The sequence below is a fragment of the Canis lupus genome, chromosome 8, assembly GCF_048164855.1.
Source record: "Canis lupus baileyi chromosome 8, mCanLup2.hap1, whole genome shotgun sequence".
Taxonomy (NCBI): Eukaryota; Metazoa; Chordata; class Mammalia; order Carnivora; family Canidae; genus Canis; species Canis lupus.
This window is the reverse complement of record NC_132845.1, coordinates 76309080-76330980: the sequence shown is the minus strand read 5'-3', so window position 1 is coordinate 76330980 and position 21901 is coordinate 76309080. Positions and strand designations below refer to the sequence as shown.

Genomic DNA, 21901 nt, shown 5'->3' with positions numbered 1-21901 from the left:
GGGGGGGGTCGGCTGAATTATCTCTAGAAGCCTTTCTGGCTCTGAAACTTTTGCCCCATGACATTTAAATAGGTCTGTAATTATCTCTAACTGTTGGTAATGCTTCCCCAGGGTGTCACCTACTGTGGAGAAAGTTCAGCAAGCAGTCTCACCATGGCCAACGTGCCCTGGCATGAGGAGGTGATACATTTTGTCCGTGAGTTGGTGGATCTGATCCCCGATTATGAAATTGCTTGTGAACATGAACATTCCAACTGTCTCCTGATAGCTCACAAACGGGTAAGAAGAGCTCAACTATGCGTTCTTCTTTCTGCTCCTTTCTTCTCCTTCTTTTTAGTTTCCCCTCCCTTTATTATAGTTGGTATCTGCTTGTTTGCTACCTTTCCTGAAACAGATTTAAGAAAGCCCTCAAGGGGCATCTGGGTGGCTCAGTTGGTTAAGTGTCTGTCTCTGATTTCTGCTCAGGTCATGGTCTCAGGATCCTGAGATCCAGCCCCGCATAGGGCTGTGAGCTCAGTAGGGAGTTAGCCTGAGATTCTCTTTCCCTCAATTCCTACCACCTGCTCTTACACATGTGCATGCATGAGCTTCTCTCTCAAATAAATATATCAATCTTTATTTAAAAAAACAAAAACAAAAAACAACAAAAAAAGAAAGCCCTCAGTTCTGTCCATTGGGCTCATAAATTCTTTTCTGTGTGATGTTGTTTTGTTCTTAGACTTCACCTAGCTTCTTGAAGTGATATCTGGTGTATAACTGGTGCATGCTCAAAAACAAAAGCAAAAAACACCTTTGTCATAACCTCTAGTCCTTTCTCAGAATGACAAGAGAAAGCTGAAATAGTAAACAACCACCATATGACTTTCAGAAGAAACACTGAGGTATTTATCAAATTATAGATCACTTTGAATCTCAGCATTTGGAGAAATTTTTCTGGAGCTTTGATTTCTATCTTTCCCTTTTAGCACTTTTATTAGACAGAACAAGTACCTAAATCTAGTGAATTTCTTACGTAAAGAATGTCTGGCAAAAGAAAAATTAGTTCTTGGTAGAGGTAAGCCATTAAAATAAGAAGGAAAAACTGCTAATCAGAAGGCCAGTGTGTGTTAGCATAGCTACCACAATATGTCCTTACTGAAGCCTTTACATAGAAATAATGTGGTATCTGGGATTTGATTCAAAATAATGTGAGGTGAGAGGCAGCCCAGGTGGCTCAGCAGTTTAGCACCACCTTCAGCCCAGGGCCTGATCCTGGAGCCCCAGGATCGAGTCCCACATCAGGCCCCCTGCATGGCTGGTGCCTGCTTCTCCCTCTGCCCATGTCTCTGCCTCTCTCTTTCTCTGCGTCTCTCATGAATAAATAAAATGTTTAAAAAAAATAACGTGAGGTGAAATTACTTGGGTGTGTGGGTAGTAATGTGGAGAACAAAGGCAAAAGAAATCTAGAAAAAAACCTAAACTTCCTTACAACTTAGAGCCCATTGACAAGTATTTTGGGACAGGCTTCAGGAGCTCAGCTGCCTCAGTGTGAGTACTTTGCTAGAGGCAAAAGGTACCCTTAGCTTGACATTAGCCTGACCTCCAGGATCCTGTAAGTCTTTTTTAACATCGAAAATCCCTTTGGAATCTTCCTTTTTCTTTGCCCACTCCTGCAGCCCCCACAAAGATATGTTAGCAATCATCCTCCAAACATATGGCCAGCCCCCTAGTATATATCTGAAGAGTCACATGACTAGGGTTTTACCAGACTAGGGTTTTAAGGTAAATGACCTTATCCTAACAGCACCTAGCCCCTCACGGTCCTGGAAACCTTGCTTCCAAGTTCCTTAGAGACTTCCGCTCTCCCTAACCCCCTCCCAGCTTGAAAGTGTATAACCAGTCACTCCTCGCAACTCCCAGTGCAGCTCTTTCTGCCCACAGGTCCCATCACCGTGCTTTAATAAAACCATGCTTTTTGCACTGAAAACATCTGAAGAATTCTCTCTTGCCATTGGTTCCTGGCCCCCAACATTTCACATCAGGTAGGATGACCATCATTGAGACTAGATGATGGCACAGAGGTTTTTGTTAGACTACTCTACCTGGTTTTCTGTTCAAGTTCTCCATTAACAAATGCTTTTAAAAAATGTACAAAAGGGCACATATTGTATGATTCTATTTGCATGAAATGTCCAAACCAGATAAATCTGTAGAGACAGAATAGGTTATTGGTGGCCAGAGACTATGGGAAGAACAGGCTGGGAAGTGACCACTAACAGGTACAGAATTTCTGTTGGGGGTGATGGAAATATTCTATAATTATAGAGTGGTGTTGGTTGCCCATCTTTGTGACTATACCAAAAGTCACTGAATTGTACACTTTAAAAGGCTGAATTTTATGGCATGTGAATTATATCACAGTAAAAATAAATTAAGGGACACCTGGGTGGTTCAGCTGTTAAGCGTCTGCCTTCGGCTCAGAGCATGATCCTGGAGTTCCAGGATAGAGTCCCACATCGGACTCCTTGCATGGAGCCTGCTTCTCTCTCTGCCTATGTCTCTACTCTTTCTCGGTGTCTTAAATAAATAAATAAATAAATAAATAAATAAATAAATAAATAAATAAAATCTTTTTTAAAAAAAGATAAATTAATACCAAAAAGTTAATAAAGGTCAAGAATAGAGTACCTCTTCTTTTTACACAAGTGAAGTCATGCTTAATTTGAGCATGAAAGAACCTTTTATCCTCCCCAAAAACCTTAAATGACTTCCTGAACAGCTTCTCAAGTTAGCGACATTTAATAATACGAGATTCACTCAATTAAAATTTCACATCCTTTAGTTTCAACAAACACCAGGTTAAAAGGCTCTTGTGCTTTGGTTGCAGTGAGATTGTATGTAGCTGACCTATGGTCTGCCAGACTCAAATATTTAGACAGAAGAATATGTTCTGGGACACCAAGGAACAAAGAAAGAGGCCACCTGGTATTTGAAATGTTAATTAAATAGCTACAAAGCTAATTAACTTACAAAGCAAATCCTAAAAATTAAAGCCAAAAAACTCGAATTTCATTTTCTAGTTTCTCATTCACTGTTACCTGAGGAAAGGTAGTGCCTTTAAAAAAAATTGAAGAAAGAGGCATACTCTGAAAATAATCCCGACCAGGCAGTAAAATTCTTTCTTCCTCCAGAGACTGTTCCTCACATCATAGCCAAAGAAATCTTTCTGGAATATAGATCTCTGCTGCTCAGATGCTTCAGTGATCTCTCATTGCTTTTAACATAAAAATCAAAATCCTAATGTGACCCCAGGGCCCAACATGATTGGTCTGTCTGCCTCTCTAGCTTCTTCTTAAAGTGCTCTTTCCTCTCTTTCTGCACTTTTTTTTTTTTTTAAGATTTTATTTATTTATTCATGAAAGACACAGAGAGAGAGAGAGGCAGAGACACAGGCAGAGGGAGAAACAGGCTCCCTGCAGGGAGCCCGAAGTGGGACTCGATCCCGGGACTCCAGGATCACGCCCTAGGCCGAAGGCAGGTGCTAAACCACTGAGCCACCCAGGGATTCCCTCTTTCTGCACTTTCTTTATTTTCTCAGCCACAATAGGTCTTACTTTTCCTTTAATTAGGTTGGGAATTATATACTCTTTTCATTTAGTGGTTGCACTAGGATAAGAATGTCTGTATGAATCCTTGACTAATCAGTCTCATATTAATATTTTTATGATCTAACTGCAATGCAAGGACCTGAGAACACCTTATCCACCTCCATTTCCCTTTCCCAACTCACATGCTGTTACTGTTGTGTACATTAATTATAAATATGTAAGGAGAATGTTACTAACTGCCTTAGGTAGTCAGAATTCATTTAGATTTACGTGCATCTTTAACACTATTTTGCTCTCTGTTCCTTTCTGCATTTTTGACCCTCCATATGGAATTGTCTTCCTTCTGCCCAGAAAACACTTTTTAAAATTTACTTTAATGGGAGTCCACTGATGGGAAATTCTGTTTTTGTTTGTCTGGAAATGTATTTTGGCTGGGGATAAAATTTGAAGTTGACATTTGTTGCCTTTCAATATAATAAAGCTATTCTCTTGTCTTTTCAATTCCATTGATAAAAGGTCAGCTATTGGTTTGTTGCTCCTTTTCAGATAATCTACCGTTTTCACCCTTCTGGCTGCTTTTTTGGTTCTGCCCATATCCACAGGGAGTTCTCAGAAGGGGCCAAATAACTGAAATTCAGTGTGATAAATGAAATAATAGACATGACTACAAGCTACAAGCCAGCATGAGGAGAGAGTCTGAGATTAACCCTCATTATCTGATGTAAAAATAGTCCCTGCCTTCAGGAGTGTCTAACAGAAAAAAAGACAACTATCAAAACAAATAAATGCCCCAAAGTTTTATCAAAGTAATGATGGGAGAATAGAATAGAGCCCAAAGAGGGGTGTACTTGGGCCTATATGGTACTATCAGGAGAGGCTTCATAGAGGAGTTGCTGTTTGATTGGATATCCAACGACAGCCCAGTTAGGAAGGACATTTAAGCAGAAAACAGTACAAGGAAAAGTCCTTGGAGAAGTGCAGAGGCCGAGCCTGTTGGGAGAATGACAAGTAGTTTGGTGTGTCCAGAGGTCAGAAGGAGGGTTGAAGGGAAAGGAAAGGGAGTGATTGGTCAGGGGCAAAAGCATTGATGGTGCGGAATGGCATCCTAATTGTGCATTTTTCTGTATAGCATGGGCAGGCACTGGAGAGTTTAAGTAGGGGAGTGACACAGTCAGATGTGAGTTTCAGGAAAATTTCTCTAGCAACATTATAGGGGATGAATTGCAAGGCTGTAAGACAGAGAGGCCAGTTAAAAACTGGTGTAATAGTCCAACAGTCTGAGGGTAAAGTGATGAGGGTCTGAAGCAAAGGGTATGAAGGGAGACAGGAAAGTGATAGACTTGGTCAGATTTTTTTTTTATATAAATTTATTTTTTATTGGTGTTCAATTTGTCAACATGTAGAATAACACCCAGTGCTCATCCCATCAAGTGCCCCCCTCAGTGCCCGTCACCCAGTCACCCCCACCCCCCGCCCACCTCCTCTCCCCCACCCCACCCAGTTCGTTTCCCAGAGTTAGGAGTCTCTCATGTTCTGTCTCCCTTTCTGATATTTCCCACTCATTTTTTCTCCTTTCCCCTTTATTCCCTTTTACTATTTTTTATATTCCCCAAATGAATGAGACCATATAATGTTTGTCCTTCTCCGATTGACTTATTTCACTCAACATAATACCCTCCAGTTCCATCCATGTCGAAGCAAATGGTGGTTATTTGTCATTTCTAATGGTTGAGTAATATTCCATTGTATACATAAACCACATCTTCTTTATCCATTCATCTTTCGATGGACACTGAGGCTCCTTCCACAGTTGACTTGGTCAGATATTAAATGCAGGCTACTCTCTTTCATCCTAGGTGAGTTGCAGAGTGGTGTCACCTCATCACTCCCAAGTAGATGGAGAAATTCAGGCTCTCCCCTCAGCATCCTCTGATACCACTCTGACTGGGAAGGGAGGACCACCTTCTTGCTCTCCCAGTGACAGTGTGGGATGGATGTGGGGGGCCTCATTGCCCCTAGGCAGTGGTGAGAGTCTTGGCTCTCTGCTAAGCTTCTTCTGTCCCGACTCTAGTGTGGGTGGGGAGAGCACCTTGCTATGGCCAGGTAGAGGTCAACACTCCTAGCAGGGTCTCTCCTGAGACCACAGAGGGGGATTGACATGGTAGGATCCTCCACTCCACCTTTCTAGTTTTCTGTCTTGCTAGCTAGGCTACCCTTTTCCTAGTCATTTGGCTAAGAAAATCAGATTTTTCATAGGGCTTTAAGGTTTCTTGTTTGTTTAGTTAGTTGGTTTTGGGTTTTTTTGTTTTTGTTTTTGTTTTTGTTTTTGTTTTGTGGGGGGTTGTTTGTGCTTATTGGTGTTTCTGGATTGCAGGCTTCAATGAGGCTCCTGGGCCCAGCACCCAGTGTAGGATATAAAAGCCAAAAATAAAACCCAGGAAATGTACCATTATTGTTGCTCCTCAGGTCCCAAGATCCCTAGCAGTCTACCTTCTTATACCCACTCTTTTTTATTTTATTTTATTTTATTTTATTTTATTTTATTTTATTTTATTTTATTTTATTTTATTTTATTTTATTTATTTTATTTTATTTTATTTTATTTTATTTTATTTTATTTTATTTTATTTTATTATTTTTTTCTTATACCCACTCTTTAAAGTCTTCTTCTGTTTGTTTTATATGTAACATCCAGGGATATTAGCTATATGGTAGGAGAAATAGGAGGAGTGTATATCCTCCATCTTGTCCAGGACCGAGAAGTCTATGACCACAGTTTTGACACGTATAGTTTTTGGTTTAGTATCTCTGCAGGGAACAGTAATGCCAGTCCAACTTGGCACACTGTTTATTAGTAGATTATTTAGTAGGCTATTTCCATGTAAACTGATTTTATTTATGTTAGAAGTGTCACCCAGGATGGTTACAAGACCGTCCCTGCAGTGTTACTGGAAAGATTTTCCTGAAACTTACATGGAAACATCCTTGCCTGATCCTAATCAGAGCCTATCGGATCCCATTTAATTTAGTAAGTAGGCCAGCAGTTTACAGATGGATGTCTTTTTTTTTTTTTTTTTAATTTTTTTTTATTTATTATTTATGATAGTGACAGAGAGAGAGAGAGAGAGGCAGAGACATAGGCAGAGGGAGAAGCAGGCTCCATGCACCGGGAGCCCGACGTGGGATTCGATCCTGGGTCTCCAGGATCGCACCCTGGGCCAAAGGCAGGCGCCAAACCGCTGCGCCACCCAGGGATCCCTCTTTTTAAGGGTACTAAAAACAGAGATATAGCCAAAAACCAAACAAAGAAACAGAAAAAGACCAAACAAAACCTAAAGACTAGAAGAATCCATTAAAAAAAAAAAAAAATCAGTTCATAAATAAGAGTGGGTATTGACTGTTTAACAACCTCATTGTTTAGTGAGCTGCTCATTGTTAAATCCAGTTGTTTTCCTGTTCACTATTTCCTCTCTCTTTTTCTGCAGCAGGAATCTGATGCTGATGCATGCTTTTTAGAAGTCTCTCCTATCTACTGTACTGGACTTCTCTGATTCTAGTAAAGTTGGCTAGCAGAAATACAAACATTGCCACATTGCCATAAAGTACAGCACTGAAAAACCCTCCATTGTGACATTTCTTTATCGACTTCAAAAATTTTAAATTCTCTGATCTAGGATACCATGTAGCCCAAAATGTAAGGTGAATTCTTTAAAAGAAAAAAAAATTCTAGAGAAATTTCAGGCATTGGTTGAATATTTACATTTAGATGACCTTTACAGATTCTGCCTTAAATTTGTAAGATTTTTCACAACATGAAACAGCCTCTGGAGAATCCATTATAATCTGTATTACCCTCCATACCCAGAATACCCAGTGGTCATTTGCAGTACAGTGATCTTGTTATTGTCATAGGTTTTATCACATGCAAAGCACTCTTAATTGTTATTGGGGTATTTTTTAATGAATTATTTTTTTTTTCACAACAGTTTTGTTATTTAGAAGTGATGTGTAGACTCTAGATAAAGGAGTTTCTGTTCCTGATAAGGAGTTTCTTTAGTGGATAGAAGGTTCGGTGAGTTTCTTTGACTTTGAACAAAGGAAGGATAAAACGGCCTTAAGTAAGTCAGCATATTTTAGTTCCAAGGTTGTGCTAGAGGGACAAAGAGTTAAGTACAGTTACCCACAGGAGACTGTCTACACGAGGAGAGTTGTCTGTGTGCTGTGGAAGGAAGGGCGGAATACAGTCACCCTTCTGCTGCTGTGCTTTCCATTAGCAGCTCAAATGGAACCTTGGACCTGTCAGTCTGCAAACTAATAAGACCATGATGAGTACAATATACTTTGATAATTTTACTTTAGAAACAGTAAAGTCCTTTTTCTCTGTGTATTGGTGATAATTCTATTAAGAGTGGATCACTGCCAGTGCCAACCAAGTAGTAGGTTGTAGGTATGGCTTGCAGAATCCATAAATCCAAAGCAGTGTTTTAAAACTTAATTCCTTATCTTAAAAAAAAAAGATATTTTATGTCTTAGTACATACAGTTTGTGATTTATGGAAAAATTGAGAAGGTTAGTACAGAGAGTTCCTCTATGCCCTAGATTTGCTGTTACGGACACCTTACATTGGTATAGTACATGTGTTACAATTAATGAACCAATATTGCTGCATTATTAGCTAAAGTCCATAGTTTAGATTTCCTTAGGTTTTGCCTAATGTCCTTTTTCTCTTCTGGGATCCCATCCAGAAGAGCACATTATATTTAATGTTCACATCTCTTTAGGCTCCTCTTGGCTATGGCATTTTCTGACTTTCCTTGTTTTTGATAACTTTGACAGCTTTGAGGAGTACTCATGAGGTATTTTATAGGAAATTTGTCCAGTGTTTTTCTCATAAGACTTGGGTTGTGGGTTTTTAGGAGGAAGACCACAGAGAAAAAGTGCCATTTTCATCATATTGAATCAGGAATGCATATTGCCAACCTGAGTTACAACTAGTGATGTTGACCTTGGTCAGCAAACTGACATAGTGTTTGTCAGGTTTCCACTGTAGAATTACTCTTCCCTTGCCCTTTCTGCACCTTTACTCTTTGGAAAGACATCACTATATGCAGCCCATATGTAAGGAGTGAGAATTATGTTCTACGTCCTTGAGGGTGAGATATCTACATAAATAGGTGTATCTCTTCACATTTATTACTTTATTCAATCATTTTTTTTAGTTTTTAAAAAGGTTTTATTAGAGAGAGAGAGCACACATCAGCAGGGGGGAGGGGGAGAGAGAGAGGTAGAATCAGACTCCCTGTTGAGCAAGGAGCCCCGTGCAGGACTCCCAATCCCAGGACCCTGAGATAATGACCTGAGCTGAAGACAGATACTTAACCAACTAAGCCACCCAGGCGCCCTCATTTTTTATAACAGTATGGACTCGTATTTATTTTATACTTTGGGTTATAATCCAATTCTACTTTATTTCTTTTCTTGTTCAAATTATTCTGGCTCTGACTACTGGGATCTCTTGTAGTTGGCTCTTGGGCTTCTTTAGCTTACTCCCATCAGTGTTCAGGGGTTTATCTGTTTTTGTTTTTAAGCACTTTCTTACTTTCTGGCTCTACAAGATGCTTCAGGCTCCTCCTGGATATTTCCTGCTCCAGTCTTAGAATCAGTAATTTCCTTCAGGAGCCTGGTTCCTTTTTTTGTAAAATGGTGTTAAGAAACCAAGATCTGGGTGAAGGTGTGCTTGTTGCTACTAGGATGTTATGTCTTTTTCCTTTCTTTTTGATTTTTATTTATTCATGAGAGAGAGAGGCAGAGACAGAGGCAGAGGAGAAGCAGGCTCCCTTTGGGGAGCCTGATACAGGACTCGATCCCAGGACCCCAGGATCACGACCTGAACTGAAGGCAGACGCTCAACCACTGAGCCACCCAGGTGCCCCAGGGTGTTGTTTCCTTTAAGCCCTCTAAAACGTGTTACAGAGCAAATAAATTGTGTGAATATTCTAGCCTTTGTATATACACATAGGCTGTAAATATTTCTACATGTATCTGTTTGTGTCTATATTAAGCTAAACATACTAATGTCTCAGACTCTAATCCATTGCCAACGTGACTCACTCTAGTCTTCCCTTTTGCTTATTTGTGAATTTCCTCTCCAACAGTGAGAAACCTAGCGCCTAATATCAATCATCTATTTACTTAATTGTTCAGTTCCAATATACATGGATAGCAGGATTAGAACTTTAAACCCTAGAATACAGTGCTTGTATGTAGTTCCTTTTGTTTTTAATCTTAGAGATAACACTCATTTCCAGAATTACTTAGGTCAGCACCTTTTCCTCTTCCTTTCCTTCAGTGAAGTTTTTGCATACATTTGTAATATAGTTAGATTCTCACATACAGTCTGCTCCTCTTCCTGGGATCTCCTGACCTCTTAAATGATTTTTTTAAAAATTTTCATACTTTTATAGTATTTGTACTATAAAGTTGTAAAGGTTTTGAAAAGTACATAATATCATGAAAAGAGTGAACATCTTTTCATATGCTTATTTGCCATCTGTACATTTTCTTCAGCGAGGTGTCCTGATCTTTTACTCATTTTTAAATTAGATTTGTTATTTTCTTATTGTTAAGTTTTAGGAATTCTTTACATACTTTGGATACATGCCATTTATCAGATGTGTTTTGCAAATATTTTCTTCCAGCCTGTAATTTGACTCTCCATTCTCTTAACTGTACCTTTTTCAGAGCAAACATTTTTAATTTTAATAAAATCTGGCTTATCAACTTTTTCTTTCATGGGTGATGCTAGGTTTCCAAACTCAAGGTCACTTAGGTTTCATCCTATGTTATCTTCAAGAAGTTTTATAGTTTTATAGTACATGTTTAGGTCTAAGATCTTTGAAAGCTGTAAGATTTATATCGAGATTTTTTTTGTTTGGGTTTTTGTTTTTTGGGGTTGTTTATTTGTTGCATGTGGATATCAAGCTTTTGAAGTACATTTGTTGGAAAGATTATTCGTCCTCCATGAAATTGCCTGTGATCTGTTTTCAAAGATCAGTAGACTATATTTGTGTGGGTGTATCTGGCCTTTGTATTGTTTCACTGATCTATGTGTCCATTCTTTTGTCAATACTATGCAATCTTGGACAGCCCGGGTGGCTCAGTGGCTTAGCGCTTACCTTCAGCCCAGAGCCTGATCCTGGAGACCCAGGATCGAGTCCCATGTCACGCTCCCTGCTTAGAGCCTGCTTCTCCCTCTGCCTGTGTCTCTGCCCCTCTCTCTCTCTCGCTCTCTCTTATGAATAAATAAATAAAATATTTTAAAAAAAAAAGAAATGGTAAAAGAGGACCTTCTTGCTTTGATTCTGATTTTAGTTAGAAAGTGTTTGGTTTATCACCATTAAGTAGGAAGTTTACTGTAGTTTTGGTAGATGTGTATCAGGTTGAGGACATTTCCCTCTATTTCTAGTTTGATGAGAGTTTTATTTATTTATTTATTTTTGCTGAGAGTTTTAAATCATAAATCAGTTTGGATTTTTTTTAAGATTTTATTTATTTATTCATGAAAGACAGAGAGAGAGAGAGAGAGAGAGGCAAAGACACAGGCAGAGGGAGAAGCAGGCTCCATGCAGGGAGCCCTATGTGGGACTTGATCTTGGGACTCCAGGATCACACCCTGGGCCGAAGGCAGGCACTAAACCGCCGAGCCACCCAGAGATCCCTGGATTTTTGTTATATACTTTTTATGCAATTATTGATATGATCATATTTTTCTTCTTTAGCCTATTGACATGATGTGTTACATTAATTGATTTTCAAATGTTGAACCGGCCTTGCCATACCTGGAATAAATTCCACTTGGTCATGGTGTTTAGTTTTTTAATACATTGTTGGATTTGAATTGCTAATATTTCATTGATTTTTACATATATGTTCATGACAGTTACTGTTTTGAAATTTCCTTTCTTTATAATGTCTTAATCTTGTTTTGGTATTAGGGCAATGCTGCTCTCATAGACTAAGTTAAGAAGTGTTTTCTTCGCTTCTGTTTCCTGGAATAGATAGTGAGAATTGGTGTTCTTTCTGAAATATTTGGTAGAATTCACCAGTGAACCTGTCTGAAATAGAATGTACTACAAGCCACTGCTTGTATCCACCTCTCAGCCTTTCTGACCAGCTCCTTTCTTTTTCCTTCCTTTCTTTTCTCTTGGCTTCTTTTGCTTCTTCATTTTTCATATCACCTGGTATGACTGCAGTAGCCCCAACTATGCTCGGTGCTCTGCTCAGTGCTCCACTGTTGCAGGCAGTCAGGTGCATTTTGAAGTCTGTGTGATCTTTGCCTCCTCTTACCCAAAGAACAAACAATGCAGTTGTAGTTAGGAGCAAAATCCATAAATCTAGGAGACTCAAGTACTACCACATCACTCTTTTGTGTGTGTGTGTGTTCCAAACTGCCCTGGGATTTTCTCTACTTCTTCCCAGTTCACATGTACTTCTGCATTATGAGAAGGCTGGCAGTCTCTCCTTCATCCTCTGACCAGTGGATGGTTGGTTTGTCAGTGTTACTGTATGTTTGGTGGACCAAACTTAGGAAATAACTGACACTAAGATCATAACTTCTTTTTTTAATTTTTATTTATTTATGATAGTCACACACACACACGCACACACGCACACACAGAGGCAGAGACACAGGCAGAGGGAGAAGCAGGCTCCATGCACCAGGAGCCCGATGTGGGATTCCCGGGTCTCCAGGATCGCGCCCTGGGCCAAAGGCAGGCGCCAAACCGCTGCGCCACCCAGGGATCCCAAGATCATAACTTCTTAAGAGTGTGAAAATTCAAATGAAATGAATGAGTCCTTTTTTTTTTTTGGTTAGTTTCTTTTTTATTTTTGTATTATTCTATGTTGTCCATTGTATGTGGACTTTGAGTTCTGGCTGTAATTTTACCCAAAGAAAGGGCTGATCTTTGCCCTCAGCTTCTAGGAGGTGATTTCCAAGCTCTTGGAATGTCCTGCCTATGAAGAGTGTCTTTGTTTATCTGGGGACCTTGGGTCACACTTGATTGTTACACTAAGCATGTGATTTGGGGTAGGTACTTGACCTTCAGAGGAGCTGGAAACTAAAGTCAGCCACTCCACAATTAACTATGTCTAGGTGACCAAGTCCCTGTTACAACTCTGGACATTGGGGTGCCTGGGTGGCTTAGTCAGTTAAGTGTCCGATTCTTGATTTTGGCTCAGGTCATGATCTCAGGGTTACGAGATCGAACCCTATGTAGGGCTCCACTCTGGGTGTGGAGCCTGCTTAAGATTCTCTCTCTCCTGCTCTGTCCCTTCACACTTCCCTTTAAAAAACAAAAGCAAAAAAGCAAGCCTGGACATCAAGGCTCAGGTGAGCTTCCTACATTGGCAGCACTCCATGCCTCTTCTTGGTGAGATTAGCTCTGACCACTACTCCAGTGAAAGAGGACGGCTGGAAACTTCGTGCATGGAACCTCTCCTAGAGTCAGTCCCCATGTGGGTCTTCCCTTGGCTGATTTTAATCTGTGTCCTTCTGCTGTAATAAGCCATACTATGCATAACAGTGCTCAGTGAATTCTGTGGGTCCTTTTAGTGAATTGTCAAGCTGAAAGTGGTCTTGGGAACCCCTAAATTTACAATTGACAATTGATGACAGAAGTTAGGGTGGTCTTGGGGGACAACTTTGTAGTTATCTATCTGTTTTCAAATCCCAGATTCACCATTTCTCATTTTTCTTATCTAAAAAAAATAATGATACTCTGTTTTACAGGGTTATTGTGATGACTAAATAAAGTGACAAATATGAAGCAACTAGGATAGTGCCTTACCTATAACAGGCTTTTAATAAAGGGTCTTCCAAGACTAAAGGTGCTGATAATTTGACTTTTCAATAAAGAAAATACTACGGTATCACGTGGAGGAATATTTCCACAAAGTATCTCCAATGGTGACTTTAATAAATAGCTCTTAATCTGCTCTTTTTAACTCCTATGCAGGATTTCCTCATTTTTTAATTCTTGGGTGTATAAAAATACATGCCTTTGAATGATTAGGACTTTTCCAGTAGCTACATAGCATTTATAATTTAAAAGCTGGAATAACTTGGGATGCCTGGGTGGCTCAGCAATTGGCTCATGGTGTGACCCCGGGGTCCTGGAATCGAGTCCCGCATCAGGCTCCCTCCGAGGAGCCTGCTTCTCCATCTGCCTGTGTCTCTGCCTCTCTCTGTGTCTCATGAATAAATAAATAAAAATCTTTAAAGAAAAAAGAAGCTGGAATAACTTTAGCACAGCATAGTTGAGGCATGAGATTGACAGGCTGAATGGTAAGAATTTTTGTTTGTGACATTTTGAGTTTGAAGTAGCTGTGGATATAGACTTGTCTATATGGAAGATACTGTTGAAACTAATAGGAAGTCAGTTATTCATCTACAAAAAAAAAGGCAGAGTGCTCACCTATACTGCCTAAACTATTAGGAACCTGTTAAGATAATGGGAGGAATATTTCTCACTGTGGCAGTTTTATTTTTTTAATTATTATTTTGCCAGACAGGATGAAAGCTGTATAAGCAAAACAGAACCAATCAAAAGCAGAGCAGGCTGACTTTAGAGGTCTGCATATAAACCTTTTGTTCCCCTTGCATTTGCTTTGGAACAGTCTCTGTTGTGCTGTGGTAGAGAAATAATTAATAGACAGCATTCTTCTCCTCCATGTGCTCATTGTTTAGACTTTATGCTGAGGAAGGTTGAAGGACACTGAGAATTTGGAGCATACAAATTATTTTCGGTGACTTTTAGATCAGTTAAACAAAGGGAATTACCTTGGAAATATTATACTTAAATAAATTCAGGTGTGAAAAAGTCTTTTTGCACTCCAAGATACTTGAAACACACCATGGTTCTTATTAGTTCTGTCATTTTTCTGGTTTGATGGCTAACAGTGTGTGATAGTGTAATGACCACAGGCTCTTGAACACCCACAAATTTGAATCTTGGCTCTCCCATTTACAAGAGGATAGGACCTTTGTCATATTTGTTACTTAGCTTTTTTGGACTTTTGCCCTTGTTTTAAAGATGAGAATCCAACCACATGAGTTTTGTTTAAGTGGATTAGACAAGCCAGAGAACCAAACATAGTGCCTAGTGCATAATAGGATGCTTCATAAATATTGGTCACTGCCATTGTCATGCAAATCTTTCCTCCACCCTGTTTGTTGGCTTGGGTTGTTAATAATATGCTCTTCCCTTGCTTTGAGAGATTGGTCATTACTATTTTAAATTTTGTTTTTTAGTTTTATCAGAATTCTACCTAGATAGTTTAAAAAGTGAAAGTTTATTATAAAAATCAGCAATTCCTTATATTTTCCTCAAACATACCTGCTTTACTTCCTCAAGCAACAACCACTTTCAGCTTTGTGTAACTGGTATTTGTCATTACATCTCTAAATAACATGCTTAATATTTCACTTCATGAAATTTTTCCCAAATTATTGCATTGAGGATTTCCTCCTTTCTATTTTTTTCTCCTTTCTTTCAAAAACTAGTCTTACTTTAATAAAATTGGGTCTCTTGATCTAATCCTTTAGTTTTTTATTTTTATTTTTTCAGTACCCTCTCTCCTGTTTTCTATCATTTTTACTCTACATTCTAGGAAATTCTCTTAAGTTTTTTTTTCTTAACTGTGAATCTTTCGTCTTATTCCTATAGTTTTAAAACCTAAGATTCTTTTCATTCCTTGAGTGTCTTCTTTTTATAGGGTAAAATTTTTTTATGGATTCAGATTATCTCATTTTTCTGATAGTTGTTTTAGTTTAGTTGTTTGGGTTTTTGTTTTGTTTTGTTTGCTGTTTTCTCCTTGCCTATGCTTTGTTTACTCTGTTACTCTTTTCCTTTGGTTTATTTTTAGTTCTCTTATTAGAAGTTTTCTTTAGATGGTCACTAGTTGTCTGCTCATATCTAAATGGGAGACTAAAAAATATACTGAATGTCCCTAAGTGAGTGGAATGGGCTTGATTTTATCTTAAAGAAATCTAGCAGAATCATTTCCTTAGGAAAACTCAAACTACTTTTCATTCAGTGCTCTTGGACCGGCCAGAAGGTCTCCTGTTTTTCCCCAGGCTGCATGACCATCAGCGATCAGGAAACGGGCAGGGAATAGGGCTGTCCTGAGCTCTCATTTTTGGTATGATAGCCCTGTTCTCAGCTCTACCTGCTACCCCATAATCCTTGGATTTTTCTCTCTATTGTCTTATGGGAATAAACCTCCTGTCTTCTACTGGGACGGGGGCTGGGTAGATTGGGCAGCTGCTCAGCTGTGTTTATGTACAGGATGTGGAGGGAACTTGGGATTCTAACCATTATACATAGAATATAAATCTATCTTTGGGTTTTTTTTTTGTGTGTGTGTGTGTGTGTGTGTGTGTGTGTGTGTGTGTATGGTGCAGGGAGTTGGTGCTTCTACTCCCACTTCCAGAAGTGACTGGGCCACCAGTTTCTGGGCCTTTGGGGAATTCTGAGGCATAAATTGGGTCAAATCTTGAATTTTTCTATTGTTTTTTTTTTTTAATATTTTATTTATTCATGAGAGACACATAGAGAGAGGCAGAGACTTAGGGAGAGGGAGAAGCAGGCTCCCTGCCGTGAGCCTGATGTGGGACTCGATCCCAGGACTCCGGGATCATGACCTGAGCCGAAGGCAGATGCTCAACCACTGAGCTACCCAGGTGCCCTGAATCTTGGATTTTTCTATTTGCTAGCTTAAGATGCAGTTCTCTTGGGTCTGCTAGCCCGTTATTGCTCATCTTTCATCTTTCCATCTTCTAAAACTTTGATGGTGTTTTCTCCTGATCTCTTTGCTTTCACAGGTAATAGATCTTTTAGGTATGCCTTTAGTGTCGCTTTAGTGGGATATCCAGAAGCAAAAGTACATGCGTTTAATCTGTCTTTAATAAAATCTTTTTAAACATCAAAATAATAAAGAATTTATTTGTCATTATTCTTTTCAACGAAATTTTTCCTCTGTGAAAAAGAGAAAATGATGAGAATAAGACCCTTCATGCTGTAGTTTTGGACAACCGGAACACTGGCTTATCTACCCAACAAGGCCACAGATCTTTAGCAGCCTGGCTTTATTTAGCTAGGGCTATACCTTATTGCACTTGTAGTGTGTTTTTGAGATCATCTGTGACCTTTTGAGTCTCTTTGTAATTCTGCAGAGATTTGCCTCTTTCCTTACTGTTGGATCTGAGGAATTCTTGAACTAGGGTAACCTCAAATTTTGTGATTGGGGCTTTTGTTCTTCTGTTTATGTATCTGTGTCTTTCAGCAGTATTTTTCTGCCAGTCATATCAGATTTTGCCCTTTTAACTTCTGCCTTTTTGCATGAACAGTTTGACTTTGAGTTATTATTTAGTATTCTCAGATTGTCTTGAGGGGGCATGCTTAGGTTCATTTTTGTCTTAGGAGTCTGATGGCTTAGTGTTAATTTAAGAGTAACCCACTGGTCTAGACTGAATGTTTATGTCCCTTCAGAATTCACATGTTGAAGACCTAGCATTTGAGACAAGGCCTGTAAGGAAATAATTAAGGTTAAGTGAAGGTCATAAAATGAGGTCCTGATGTGACAGGATTGGTGTCCTTGTAAGATGAGATACCTCCACATGCACTGAGAAAGGAACCTTGAAGCCAGAGTGAGAAGGTAGCCATCTACTGGAAGCTTCTTCTTTGACTTCTAGCCTCCAGAACTGTAGGAAAGTTAACGTCCACCATTTAAGCCATCCAGTCTGTGGTATTTTGTTATGGTAGCCCACATAGCTAATACACCTGTCATGTGTTACATCTGCTTGGGCTTCTAGTTTATTTTCTTAGACGTTGGCAATCAGAGTTGTCAGTTGTCAGATGTTAGCTTACACTTGTCATATTTGTGCAACTGACTTCCTCTATTTTAAGCCGGAGTTAGGATTCTGTAGTCAGAGGAGACCAGATCTAACTGCATTAGGGATTAGGGAACCTAGCAGCCTGCAGCAGGTGACCTTTTTTTTTTTTTTTTAATGAGATCATTGCCTATAGTTTTGTGAAAGTTGTGTTTCCAGAGGATGTGTGCATGTTTGTGTGTACCAGACTAAGAAAATATGTTTCTTATTTTAAGTTGTGGTGGAAAAAGATTTTAAGTCTGTTGGTCTAGTTTAAGCTAATCCTTTAGTCCCTGTTAGAATACCCATGACAAGTGATGATAGTGGAGTTTGAGGGAAAAGGAAGACCTAGAGATCTAAACCCCAAAGGGAGAGGCATAGGGAAGAGGAGAATTCAGTTATCTGCTTCACCCAACAAGTGAAGCAGAGCACCCCGGGAGGATTTTTCTAGTGGGACCAAACTTCTGGAGGGCTTGGGAGTGATTTATCACATCTTTCTCTGCACTCCCAAAGTGCCTTGTGCCTACCCTCACTCACTGCACACCCTAGGTTATTATTATCATTATTTCTTCAATGTCTGTGACTAAGCCAAGTCCATAGTTAGCACTCCATAACTGGTATAGGTGGGAATAAATGATAGCCATCATTATTGGCCTTATTTTACTGTCATACACGGTAATGACATGTAACTCCTGCATTAGCTGGAGTGTTACCCCAATTCCAGTAAGGTCTGAGTATTGCACCTCCTCTAGTGAATACACTGTGAAAACAGCACATTGAAGCCAATAGTAGCAAAAGCCCATTCTCTGTCTCAAGATGTCAGTAGAACAGGTGGAAATGTTCTTCATCGTGTGGTCCTCTAGCTTTGTTAAGAGGTGAGGAGAAAGAGGCTAGGCCTTTGTATGTCCTAAGTGCCAGCATAACTTATAAGTCAGATATATTTGCAAAGCCAGCAGTTGATATGGGGTAGAAGGGGCTAAGGAGGTAACTACAGAAACAATTCTAATATGTTGTGGGCCAAGTTCAGGATAGTGAGGTCATGTGGCAGGTGAACTGTCATCATCTAGAGGGATTCAGGAAGACTTTCCAGAGCAAAGGGGGTTTATGAGGGAACCTGAGGCATGAGTAGGTGTTAATCAGACAGAAGGAGTAGGATAGGAATCACACGAGAGGGGGTTTACCTCATGAAGAGCCTCCAGATGGAGGTTTGATATTTATACTGTCCGTTCTCCGTAATGGGGCTCTATTCTGTTGTAGGCATAGTGAGCTCAGAATCTCAGTCTACAGAAGGTAGAAGCAGCCAAAACTGGCATCAAAATCCATCAGCAGGAGGACCATCACAGAGTCTCAGTAGTGAGGACCTGTGTTAGGGTGGTGTCAAGACAATAGAAATACTGCTAAGGAGGAATCCACAGGGCCTGACGTTTTTTGGATAGGAGGAGCCAGGGAGGGGTCAGGGCACTTTTGATTCTGGACTTCTGAGGCTCAGTATCCAGGGATGACTGATGGTTTTCATGGTACTAAAGAATATTTGAGAGCAGTCTGTCTTGGGAGGGAAAATGATGGGGAGATGGAGATTTTGTATATTGGGTTGTAGAGTTCATAGAAACCCTTGGGGCACCATTTCAAAGAATAGTCTTATTAGAAGAAAATTTCTCATGATTCATCGATAGACTAAACTTTTCCATTTATTTGGTTTTTTTTTTTTCCCCCACTAGAAACCTCTTAGCTGTTGGGTAAAAAAATCACATGTAACTGAAATTTAGCATATTTTAATATTCTGGATCCAGGAAGCTATACATTTTCAGTATTTCTCTCAGGTAGAACATGAAATTGTTACTTCACTTGGTTTGTAATCAGGGCTTTTTAGAAGACAGCAGCTTAACCGAACGATTTGTCTGTTCATAAATCAGGTATCTATGTGTTATATATTTACACAAATGAGTTCCAAATAGATGCTTTGAGTCAAAAAGCCTTCACAGTTCAAATAGTAATACCTTCAGAGCTTCATCAATTTATTTTGTTTTCTTCATTCCTGGTCATTATTATGTAATGACTTTTGAGAAGCAATTTTCTTAAGAGGACAAATTGGATTATTCCCCTTTAGTCAATTGAAATTCTTAACAAGGCTTTCCACTAATGAAGTACTGTATCCATGTTAGGTTAAACAGGCCAGTTTGAGCCATTTAGTTAGCATTTCAGAATTAGGAGTCATTGATTAAAGCTTCACTAATAACTCAAGGAAAGTTTAATAATAAAATGAATTCTAGGAAATCCCTGGGTGGCTCAGTGGTTTGGCACCTGCCTTTGGCCCAGGGTGCTATCCTAGAGTCCCGGGATCGAGTCCCACGTCAGGCTCCTGGCATGGAGCTTGCTTCTCCGTCCTCCTGTGTCTCTGCCTCTCTCTCTCTATCATAAATAAATAAATCTTTAAAAAACATAAATAAAATGAATTCTACTAGGTGCTGCTAACACAACCAAGAAAATTCATACCAAATAAAAAGTGGCAACAACAGGAATTAGAATTAGCTAGTCAATTAACACATGATAATGCCAAAAAAATTTAATTAACCTTCTTTCAGTGATACTGCTGAAGATGAACTTGACTTGCAATTCCAGGATGAGTTCTTTATTCAGCAGTTGGGTCTTCCACGTCCAGCATGGCAGCAGTCCTAGGGGAAAAGAACACCCCGCCCCCCCCGCCCTTCGACTGTCGTTCATTCTGCTTTCATATGGAACTATATTTGGAGCATGAAAGAACTTACTTTAACTTGATAGGGAGAAAATAAATCAGGCTTATTTTTGAATTTTTAAAATATTTATTATTATTTTATTTTTAATGGATGTTTTTACTTCTGACATGACTGCACTGTTTCTTTCCAGTTTAAGATAGGTAGAGAATGGTGGACATGGATCGATTATAACCGCTTCCAAGAGCTCGTGCAGGGATATGAAGATAGTGGTGGATCAGCAACTTTCAGCGCAGAGGATTATATGGCGAAAACTCCTCACTGGGCATTATTTGGTGCCAGTGAAAGAGGTTTTGATCCCAAGGACACACGATATCAGAGAAAGAACAAATCAAAGGATATTTCTGGATGTTGAGATTATCTGACTGCAGGTTACTGAAGGACAAGAACTGATGGCCCCAGAAGGTTCTCACCCTCCATGGTGATTTTTCTCAAGGACACATTACACAATTATATTTCATGTAGAGGAGATTGTAAGGCTGCACATGGGGACACGAGTCACGTCCCAGGGTTGGGACTCAGCCCCACCATTTCTTTCCACAGCTCAGTCCCTCTCTTGATTGGACTTCTTAGAGGACCATCATTTCAGGGATACAGTCATTAGAATGGAGCTGATGGTTCTGAGTTATAATTTGTCAGACTCGCTAAGATGCTATTCCAGGGGGTGTTGTAAGGAATGAATATGGGTTTCTCTTCCCCCTCCTGGGCTGTTGGCCTCTGGATTGTTCCACCCCAAGGTAAGTGTATCTGCTCCCTCCAGGACCTCCATCTCTTCCTTGTATCTAAGATAACACTTCCCGGGAGTCATTCAAGTTGTCATAATTCTTGATTATTTTTCAATACCATATAGATTACATTAAATTTTTGCTTAGTGCCAGCCCTTTATGGAATTGAATTGGTCTAAATGTACTACTAGATCTCATTCCATTCTCATACAAATTGCCAGAGAAGGTATGTGGGGGCTGTATTAATGTCAGAACTCTTCTGTAGGAGGAATGGCCCTGTGATGCCATAGAGTAATTAGTGTCAGACAGACTTTGAAACTCAGTGCAGTTTGCTTTTGGTTTAAAAAGTCAGTGTTTAAGCTCTAACCTACCCACAGAGCAGGTCCCTACTTTCTTTTCCTTCTTATAGCCCAAGCTACTTTACACAATCTGTTCTTTTAGGGTTCAAGTTTTTTGATTGAAAACATCATTAAATGCTCAATAGTTTTTAAAAATATCATAGTTATTTTTTAAAATTCCTATATCCTAAAAATTTAATTAATAAAATCTTTTGTAAAGAGTAAAATTTTGAGTGTTTATTTTAAAGATGTTTCTAGTCCTGTGGTTCGAAGCCCTATCAGATAGACCTCCTCCTTATGTAACAGCTATTTTATAACCCTCTATTTTCTGCTGAAGTAAAATTCCTAGATAATATAACCTGCCTACTTGCTCAGTTGAATAACTAGGCTCTGTATTTATTTCTAAGTGATAGAGTCAGAACCCTTCTCTGTTGTGACATGGGAGGGGAAGGTGGCAAAGTATCACAGAAATCATCTTCAAACTTCTATTTGGTCTCTTGTTCTGGTGACTTAGGAGACAGACAAGAGACAGGAGTGGTGCAAGCCAGTGAGGCAAGATCACATTGAAACC

At 39.4% G+C, this 21901-nt stretch overlaps 1 protein-coding gene across 5 annotated transcripts in view; it reads left to right on the top strand.

Annotated features, from left to right (window-relative positions):
• Positions 1-21901, top strand: part of LOC140639123 (S-adenosyl-L-methionine-dependent tRNA 4-demethylwyosine synthase TYW1) — a 239312-nt gene that overhangs the window by 182279 nt on the left and 35132 nt on the right. For 2 of the 5 annotated variants that reach the window (XM_072837579.1, XM_072837583.1), the window contains 2 exons: positions 112-279; positions 20401-21557. In XM_072837579.1, coding sequence (XP_072693680.1) covers positions 112-279; positions 20401-20622 — 390 coding nt within the window. In that variant the 3' untranslated portion in view covers positions 20623-21557. Of the gene's footprint in view, positions 1-111; positions 280-718; positions 4082-7072; positions 7154-20400; positions 21558-21901 lie in introns of those variants that run through there. The other 3 variants (XM_072837580.1, XM_072837581.1, XM_072837582.1) reach the window with 3 other exon arrangements.